At 38.3% G+C, this 9798-nt stretch overlaps 1 protein-coding gene across 2 annotated transcripts in view; it reads left to right on the forward strand.

Annotated features, from left to right (window-relative positions):
- Positions 1 to 8742, forward strand: part of IMPG2 (interphotoreceptor matrix proteoglycan 2) — an 82054-nt gene extending 73312 nt beyond the window's left edge. For both annotated transcript variants that reach the window (XM_077883693.1, XM_077883692.1), the window contains 4 exons: positions 1310 to 1498; positions 1653 to 1851; positions 2337 to 2416; positions 4749 to 8742. In XM_077883693.1, coding sequence (XP_077739819.1) covers positions 1310 to 1498; positions 1653 to 1851; positions 2337 to 2416; positions 4749 to 4761 — 481 coding nt within the window. In that variant the 3' untranslated portion in view covers positions 4762 to 8742. The remainder of the gene's footprint in view (positions 1 to 1309; positions 1499 to 1652; positions 1852 to 2336; positions 2417 to 4748) is intronic.
- Positions 8743 to 9798: the final 1056 nt, after the last annotated feature.

Genomic DNA, 9798 nt, shown 5'->3' on the forward strand with positions numbered 1-9798 from the left:
TTGTAGTTAGAGATTTTGGCTTCCCAAGGTTACAGATACTTCCTCTGAAGAAGTTTGGTCTACACCTATGACTTTAGGATAATCACAGCAATATTTATTATAGAAGTTGCATCTAGGCAGTAGCTAGATGCCATCTAGTTCTCGTGTGAAGACCAGGTCAATTAATAGGCCTGAATGATACCCAGTTCAATTGGTTATTTTACTTTACACTTTTAGGATGCTGTAAGAAAAACATTATTTAAATGTGTCTTAATTAGAGTACTTAAAATAGAGATCTTTGTGTTGGTTCTTAGGGGTGATGATAAAGCAATTGGTACTCAGATTAAGTTTAGGGTAAGACCAATACTTTATACTGTGAAATTTTGTTGTCTACTTGGATATGTTCTTAATGGCTGTGGGTTTCTCTTAGTTCTACTGAGTATTTGAAAATAAAGAAAAGCAAGTATTTAAAGTCTTCAAAGTTGTAACAAATATATTTTAAGTACCTAAGATCCATTTTTTTAAAAAGGCAGAACCAAAGAAACTCCAGAAGACAGATGAGCAGATTCAGGTAGCCTAACCATTCTCCCCTGCTCATTTTCCTTAAACAAAATAGAACAAATCAACCTCTGAACCACATAGTACCTAGTCACGTGGGTGTAAAAGGAGAGAGTGCTAAGAATAAGCAGAGAAATATAAATAAGAGGACAGCTTGTGAATGTCAAAATGGGCAAATGTTATAGATGCCAGACACAGAGGAAATAGGTGGGAATGATCCAGAGTCTTCTGTACCAAAAAGTATAAAATTCAGCTAGAAAACTCAGAAGACAAATAGTCTTTTGATTTTCATAGAAATTAATATTATTTTGAAAAGCAGTCATTTCCTTGCTGCTCTGGGAATTGAAGACACTTTTGCACAAGTCTGGAGCCTGGGAGGTTTTGGGGATATCTCTGCAGCGTGGTGAAAGGACACGAGGAGTCTGGAGACCTGGTTTCTACACCCAGATGCTGACTAATTGCATGATCTCAGTCACTTTCCTTCCTGGGTCTGTTTTCTATTAAGTATAAATAAGGAAATTAAACAGAATACTTTGTCTAGTCAGTCTTTTGTTCAGTCATTTACAAATAGGGAGGACCTGCCCAGGCTGTAGAAGGGACTAATCACAACCTTAAATTATATGATCATTGAACCGGTTCCGTTCACTTCTTTATTGAAGTTTCACATGGTCAGCATTTATTTCCCTACCTTTTCCCCAAGTCCCACCGGATCTGCCATTATTGTTTTCAACACAGTGATCCTCCTTTTGGACTTTGTCACTTCTCATTACAGATGCCGGGTAGGTGAGAACTGGTGGTACCGAGGTAAGCATTGTGAGGAGTTTGTGTCTGAGCCGTTGGTCATAGGCATCACCATTGCCACCGTGGTTGGACTTGTCCTCGTCTTTTCTGCTCTTGTCTTCTTCCTTGTCAGAACTCTTAAGGCTCATTATGTTAGAAGAGAAGCAGAGAGGCCCATCAGGTAAATAAGAAAAATTACTCTCTGATGGAATAAAATGTTCCTTTTATTAATTTATTTTGCACTTATTATATGCCACATATTGGATAAGGATCTGGGTAGTTGAGCATCTGAAGAACCTGAACCAATCATACTTTTCTTTTTGTGGCTCCATCAGGCAGCCTGACAGCCTCTCATCCATTGAAAATGCTGTGAAGTACAACCCTGTCTATGAAAGCCATGTGGCCAGACCCGAGGAGTATGAGGGACCCTATCCTCAGAACCCCTTCTACAGCTCTGGAGGTGGAGAGATGATTGGTGGTCTGAGCAGGGAAGAAATCAGGCAAATGTATGAGAACAGTGAGCTTTCCAGTGAGGTAGGAAACTTTGCTTTTCTGTTACTGCCCTGCTGGTGTGTGTGTGTGTGTGTGTGTGTGTGTGTGTTCATCCGTGTATCTGTGTGTCCATGTGTGTGTGTCCGTGCACATGCATATACATGGGCTTCAAGAAAGGATGAAAAATATTTCATGATCATTTTTTTACCTTATGATATCTCCCCGGCGATGGGGGGTGCAGGGTTTTACAATTCTGAGTGGTACCTCATTTCCCACCCAGTGGTTTCTTTTTCCATTATTAGTAAGCACTTTCTCCTTCTTCTCTCCCTTCCTTAGGAATATATATCTGAGTTACTCAGAGTGGTTCATGCAATATCCAAACCTTCAATTTCTCTGAAAAGGCCATTCTTTCCTATAGCTCTCCCCTGGATAGCTCGGAAAGCCACAATTCCTTACAAAAATGAGAATTCCTTCAAAAAAGTTGAGGTTTTTCTAATGCAATGTATGGTCTCTTTTTCTTTTCTAAGGAAATTCAAGAAAGAATGAGAATTTTGGAACTCTATGCCAGTGATCCTGAGTTTGTAGCTTTTGTGAGAGAACATCAAATGTAAGCATTTGATATAGCCTCCTACTCAGATTCCCAACTGGGTGCCTTAGAGCAGTGGCACAGCGTGAATACATAATTCCTGTCCACAAGACATGGGTTCTGATGATAACCAACATTGTTGAGCTCTTTACGGTTAATATGCTTCCACATAGATTACTTTATTTATTCTGCATAATGGCTTTTTAGGTTGAGTATTTCATTTTTATTTTTTAAAAAAGTTTTTATTGATTTATTTGAGAGAGAGAGAGAGACAGAAACAGAGACAGAGAGTACATGAGAAGGGGAAGGGGCGGAGGGAGAGGGAGAAGCAGACTCCTGCTGAGCAAGGAGCCTGATGGGGGCTTGATCCCAAGACCCTGAGGTCATGACCTGAGCTAAAGGCAGACACTTACTTAACTGAGCCACACAGGTGCTCCTGTATTTAAGTTTTATAAATGAGGAGAGGAAGCCTTTGAAAGACGAAGGGATTTAAGATGTCAATGATAGCAAATGGAAGAGAAGATTTAAAACTAAGACACTATCTGTTCTGGCCTAGAGGTTCCTGGACTGTGTTATGTATGCTTTCTTGCTACCACAGATATTGCCTGTGATTTAATGCTATACAATATTTTTCATAGACACTTTCTATGAAAAGCACTTGAGCAGTCATAAGTCCTCACATATTTTGACATATCCTTTCATTTCCATCTTTGTAGACACTCATCAATATGCTTTGAATTACACAAATCTCATTAAGGTGTATCTCTTGCCTTTATCGAGTACATCTTACAATTTACTCTCTTTCCATTTCCTTTTCTCAGCATGCATTTTGGGCAAGTGTCCGTAACTATTTTTCTTTGTTCCCCAAGATCCATAACCAGAATTAGGTTACAAAAATAAAATATCTTGTAAAGAGATCATTATGGGCATTAATTGAGTATAGTGGATGAAATATAATTTTGCTTTGATATTTGGTCCTGCTGCCCTCATAAAGGTACTTCCTCATGGATGGGATCCCCTGAGGCCAGATATCTTCACCTGGCTTTTAGAAGAGAAAAACCAGAGCAATTCATGAATGCTTGCAGAAGAAATTGGTGAAGTGTCATGATAACACACAAGGCTCTGATGGGAGCCACTGCCTCTTTGCTCGGAATCCCTTTGTTCTAATACACAGCCCCTTCACTCATAGTTCTTCCCTGATAGGAAAGGATTGATTGGAACCTAAAGAAACTGAAGAAGATGCCTTTTAAATTCCAAGTAAAGGGGCATCTGGTTGGCTCAGGCAGTTGAGTGTCTGCCTTTAGCTCAGGTCATGAGGTCCAGGTCCTAGGATAGAGCCCCATGTCGAGCTCCCAACTCAGTGTGGATCCTGCTTTTCCTTCTCCCTCTCCCCCTGCTGTGCCCTCTCTTTCCCTCTCAAAAGAGGGAGAGAGAGAATAAAATAAATAAATGAATGAATGAATAAATAAATAAAAATAATATAAATAAATAGAATAAATTTTAAAAGATCTAGAAAAAATTCCAAGTACATGGTGGAAAGTCCTTTAAAAATCTCTGAACACCTGACTTAGTCCCTGGAGATGCTGTCAACCTTCCTGAATGCTGTTAGAGCAATATTACTGGGAATCTGCCTTTAAAGACCAGACTCCCACTCATCCCTGCATCTCCAGCCAGGTGGCTCCATTTCAGTGGTATCCAGTAGAGAGAACATGGCTCATGTTTCCTGAGACTCTTTATAAACCCCTTAGAACCACCTGTTTGAATGTGTTCCCTGAATTAAAAATGCATTTTATCTAGGCTAGGACATCCAAACAAAGAATGCAAGAGAGCCTCATTAGGAACACGCAGGTTAACTACATGCTTTAGTTCCTTCTGGTAACTGCCTGCCATTAAAATATACCCCTCTCCCCCCCACCAATCCATGTAACAAATAAGATTTAAACAAGAAGATCCAGTGAAACAAAAGAAAGTCCACACAGACACTGTAACCTTAAGAGGAATAATCATTTGGGGAAGACAGCATTGAAAAACTGTTAGACATGCGGTCCCTACATTTTCATCTTTGCTTAGTCTCGGCATTTTCACCTAGTAGTAGCCCAAGAAAATGTTAGAGGATTTGATTTAGGATCGTGAAAAAATGACATGGTCTTGACAGTGGGGTTTCTTTTTGGCTGTTGCTTTTGTTTTTGTTTTTAACTCAGCAAAGCATAGGACAGCTTCCCTGCAAAGAAAGAAAATAGGAAGTGTTGGTGATCTTAGGAACGTAGCTTGATAATGTATTATAACAAAAGTGCATTTCAGGGTACACTTGCTTTTTCCATTAATTGTTCTTTGTTTTTGTTTTTCATGGCAGGGAAGAGCTTTAAGCAAAACTTCTAATTTGAAACTGATCAGAAGCCTAGAGAAGATGGAGATCACTTGCTACCTATGTCATATAATTAACCTGGATTTTGACCTCTGTTGGAAGAAGGATTTTCTACTTAAAAAACTAAATTTGGGGACCAAACTTTTTTCCAGCTTAAAATTTCAGAATGTAGTAAGGGATGTGACAGTTTTCATACCTGCAAAAACCAAACCTGTATTTAAAGAAACTGAAAACTGTATGAATCCTCAGAAGTATTCTACAAGGGAAAGAAATGGCTTAGGAGTTGGGGCTGCCTTCACTGTCTGCTTCTGAACCTCTGAAGGTGTGTCTCAGTGACTGTGGGCCAGGTTTCCCCGGAGGAAGATAAGGCTAGAGACTCTTACAAGAGAAGGCGGGCTTAGGAAGTGACTATTTTGTAGGATGTTCTTGTTAAGTGGAATGAGAAGCCTTTCAAATAGTTTTCGTATAGCTTGTTGTCAGACATTTAACTAAATAAAAAATATTAAGTTTATTTGGCATTAAGACTGCTGAAGAAAAACGACCTTTTTGCTGTGGAATATAGAGTTAGGCTTGTACTTAAGTTTCTATCAGAGGTTTGAATTTCTTGAGCATGTGAATGAAGACCATATTATTGTTAAGTATGTCAGTATCCTTTTTTTTTTTTTTTTTTAGTTGTTAAGGACAATACATTTGTATAATGTATAATGCTTAATGGGCTCCTGTTAGACTACAGATGAATTTAATCATGTGGACAGGGAGGGAGTGGGCATTGGGTCAAGGCCATGGCACTGAGAATATACTTTGCCGATTGATGGGTGGACTGAGCTGCACTCATGGGCTCCCGACTCTTCTGTTATCTCATGTTGTCCTAGGCAAGTCCTGGATCTTCTCTAGGTCCTGGTGTATTAATTTGGAAAGCAGCACTTAACTACCTCACATAGTATAGGTTAGTTTGTTTACATTGCTTCTTCTTTACGTAATAGCTGGCGTCTAAATTCAATTCATTCCTGCTTACATGAAACATGACAGGACTTTTGTTGCAATTTAAAAAATTCTAAAATTATATAGGTAGCAAATGTCCACATCTTATATAAATTTTAATTGAAAATAGAAGTTTTCCTCTTTCTCTTTAGTATGTTCTCTAATGGGTAGCTTTGGAGAGGGCAAGGAGAGGGCCAAATAATCCTCACTGTTAATAGCAAATTGCATACACAGATAGCTTACTACTGATATTTTATGTCAGATGTCTTCATGTTTGCCAAAAACCATCTTGAACATTTTGATTTCTTTCTGACCAGCTATAACCAGGATAGATTCACTATAAGATAAAAAACTTGGTTCACTTATTTCTTTTTCTTAACTTGATCATTGCCAATGTCACTCATTATGGGGCACTCAAAACTAAATCTCTGAGTATAAGCTGTGGAGAGCCTCGAAGATATCCAGGTAGTTTGCAAAGCATGTAGGGTGGGTGTTTGTTTGAAGGTTCCCATGTCTCAGTGTTCCTTTTCATTTGCTATTCACTTAATGGCTTTTCTACAAGTTCAGCATAGATATAATGCTGCTGCTCTGGGACATTTTCTACTGGGCTCATTTTAAAGGAATTGATAATGATCTTTAAAGCATGATAAATGTTAATGACATTTGCCACTACTGAATGCTTAATTTTATTTGTAAAGCTTCCAGAGATTTCTGTTTAACTTTTTTCTGTGTTAAACTTTTTTTTCTAAACTTATATGTGTTAAGTGAAAAGAAAATTTGTTTTTATCACACATTAGCCCTACAACGCAAACCATTTGAATGTCTGCTTGCTGGCAGAGTTCCAGATGGGAGTAAAAGGAGTGTGGGGGCACGTCACCGCATGAAGCAGTTAGGAGAAGGACAAACGAAAAGAGCTAAAGAGGGATTGTTGTTTCCAGAAGCCAAGCAGTCAAGTGGGAGTTTAAGAATTCGGACACGTCTCTGTCTCTGATTCCCTTTCATATGACCTTTTCATGCAAGAGCATCATTCAGCTCTGCGTGAATGTCTGCTCCACACCTACTAAATGGGACAATAAGGAAACTCCCACACTCCCAGGGAGAGACTTGGAGGCCTCAGACCAGGAGTAAAAAAAAAACGTTTGCCCTACTCTTGCTGTAGCTGCACCACAGTGGGAAAGATCAGAGTGCAGTTTCCACGGTGGAGATCCAGAGGGCTAAAGGAGCTATCGCTCTGGCAGGGCAGGGTACACAGGAAGAGCTTCTTTTAAAAAGAGCTTTCCTTGAGGCAATTTAATGGTGTATAGTCATTTAAAAATATAAGAGCTATACTCTCCTTTAGGTCGTGTGATTGAGGAATGCAAACTTGTGATTATTAGAGCACTCTCATTAACCTACTAATACAGTAATTAATAAAAATATCACCTTATTTGGAAACAATAAAATGCAGTTAAGCACTAAAAGTACATGGTGAATAACACACACTTTTTTTTTTTTGATTCATAAAGTGCTTTGGAGTCTTGTACATATAGCCTTTATAATTGAGTGTACATTACACAGTTTCTATTTTCATGGGTCTGGATGAAGGGGGGATTTTTTTTTTTATTCATGAGAGACACACAGAGAGAGGCAGAGACATAGGCAGAGGGAGAAGCAGACTCCTTGTAGGGAACCCCATGCAGGAAGGACTTGATCCCAGGACCCCAGGATCACGACCTGAGCTGAAGGCAGATGCTCAACCACTGAGCCACCTAGGCGTCCCAATTTATTTGAGTCTTACTTAAGACTCCATTTCTACCATGGCAATGTTTTAAGGGTATTTGTTCACATTTATGTGCCCTAAAGTCCTATTTACTATTTACCTGATTTTATCCCCACTTCGTTTTTTTCTTCTCCAGTATCTAGTTACTATGGGTTCGCTGCTCCTTTTCCTTCCCCTTTGTAACCATGTAGTGAATTATAATGTAGTCAAACAACCTGGCTTAATAGTACTTCTGACAAAAAGATGGAAACTGCACAAATGTTTTTTGTAGGCTCTAAAAATATGTTGGGTGGTTTAGTTATCCATTTGTATGCTTGTTTCATGAGTTTGCCTTCCATTTCATGATTTTTAGGCAGCTGGTATCATTGCATCATTTCCATATTTTCAATAATGGATACTCTGACATCTATCAGTCTGTGAATTGCATTTTTATTTTGAGTTTGGAAGAAAAGGCAACATATTTATTCCTTAAGGAAATAGCTGATTTACAAGAATAACTTATCTTTATTAAATTGAGATGTTTTAACCAAGACAAATATGGGTCAATTTTTTTTTTCTTTCTAAAGTGTCTCTAACAATTCCCTGTAGGAATGGGTGGGACCAGCCTTCCTCATTTACAATCCAGCTGTGATGAGTAATGGAGCCTAGCTCATTCTATTCCCTAGTGTGTAATGAATGGCAGAAAAACAGTGTGAAAGGCGCAATCCTCGAGTCAATTGTGTTGTGTTACACAGATCCTGGCTGGAGGTGGCAAGGTGGGAGGGTACCAGAAAGTAAGTGATGATGTAAAGAATCTGCCTGGAGGTTTTCTTTTTTTGACTAATGCAATTTATTAAATCTTACACTACTATGAGTTAATAAGATGCAGGTCAAACCACTCTCCTCAGGGTAGTTAAATATAGATTAAGACACTAATCTCCACGTGGAATTTATAGCTAGAACCTCGATTAAATGATCCTCCTTCTGGCTTTTCTTTTTCTCACTTAAATGTAATGATTTCTTTAGATATTAGGGCTATAAATAGGAAAAAAGTAAACATGATATTAGAGACTAAAGACATAACTATTATTGTGTCAGGATTATGATGATTCTGGAGGGATATGCCATAATATAGTTTCAGTATGGAGTATGGATAAGGCAAGATTCTTCTTTTTCATCTTGTTTATGACATTTTATCTAGTAGATCAGGTAAGTTCATGTTACTGTAATGCTTTCTTGAAATGCTCTAGTCTTAATGTTCACTAATCAGAAATAAAAAATTAAAAATTTTTATATAGAAGTCTTTCTTGTCTCATGTATATAATTGTGCCATTTTTATTATTAATAAACTTCTCTTTTTTATTTTAGGGAGAGAGAATGTGAGCAGGGGGAGGGGCAGAGAGAGAGAGAATCTGAAGCAGACTCCACGCTGAGGGTGGCGCCCTATGTGGTGCTCAATCCTGGCCTGAGCCAAAACCAAGAGTTGGCACTTAACAAGCTGAGCCACGGGGCACCCCAATAAACTTCTTTCATGCCCTTTTCTATACCACATACATTCTTTCATTCCATTATTCAACAACACCATTTTGTAATTTTTTAAATTTGTGGCACTGACTTTCCAGCAAACTGAGTTCTTTGGTGTTAGAGTCATGTCTTGCTAATTTGTTACTCATGAAACTAAAGAATAGTTTGTCTACTGTAGACACAAAGTTTGTTTACAATAATAATTCATTTGGTTTGAGATAATGAGTCATAGGTAGGTACCTATTTAATGACTAGCAAGCAAATGATTAATTTGTATTTTGGGAACAAATTAGGTGGAGCTATGAGTGGTTTTTAAACTGTTTTGAAAGAAATGGTTTACAGAGATTTTAAAATAACTATCAGGGTGTCAAGAGATGAGATTTTCATGCATTTTTATGTTTTTCTCATTGAGTTATTCACAGATCATAAAGTAGTAAGCATTTTATAAAAACTTACCAATGTATGGATTGTTACATCAGATGTAGTAGCACCTCTGAATTTCTCAACCCAACTCAGAGGAAGCTGGGATGAAGAGGAAGAGTGTGAGGAGTGTGCTAGGGTAGTAGATGCAAGCTTCCAGTGTATGGCTGGTGGAGGAGCAAAGATTGGAGAGCTTGTAGCGACAGGTAGGTTTGTAGGGACAAAGGTTTGGCTTTACTTTCTGTTGATAGAGTTGGTAGCATAATACATTTAGAAGGCATTGTTTAAACTTAAAATATAGGTTTTTTTTTAAAAAAAGATTTTATTTCTTGCTTATTTCTTTACTGTGTAGGGCAGAACAAAAGAAAGGCACTA

This window comes from Canis aureus, chromosome 35 (assembly GCF_053574225.1).
Source record: "Canis aureus isolate CA01 chromosome 35, VMU_Caureus_v.1.0, whole genome shotgun sequence".
Lineage (NCBI taxonomy): Eukaryota > Metazoa > Chordata > Mammalia > Carnivora > Canidae > Canis > Canis aureus.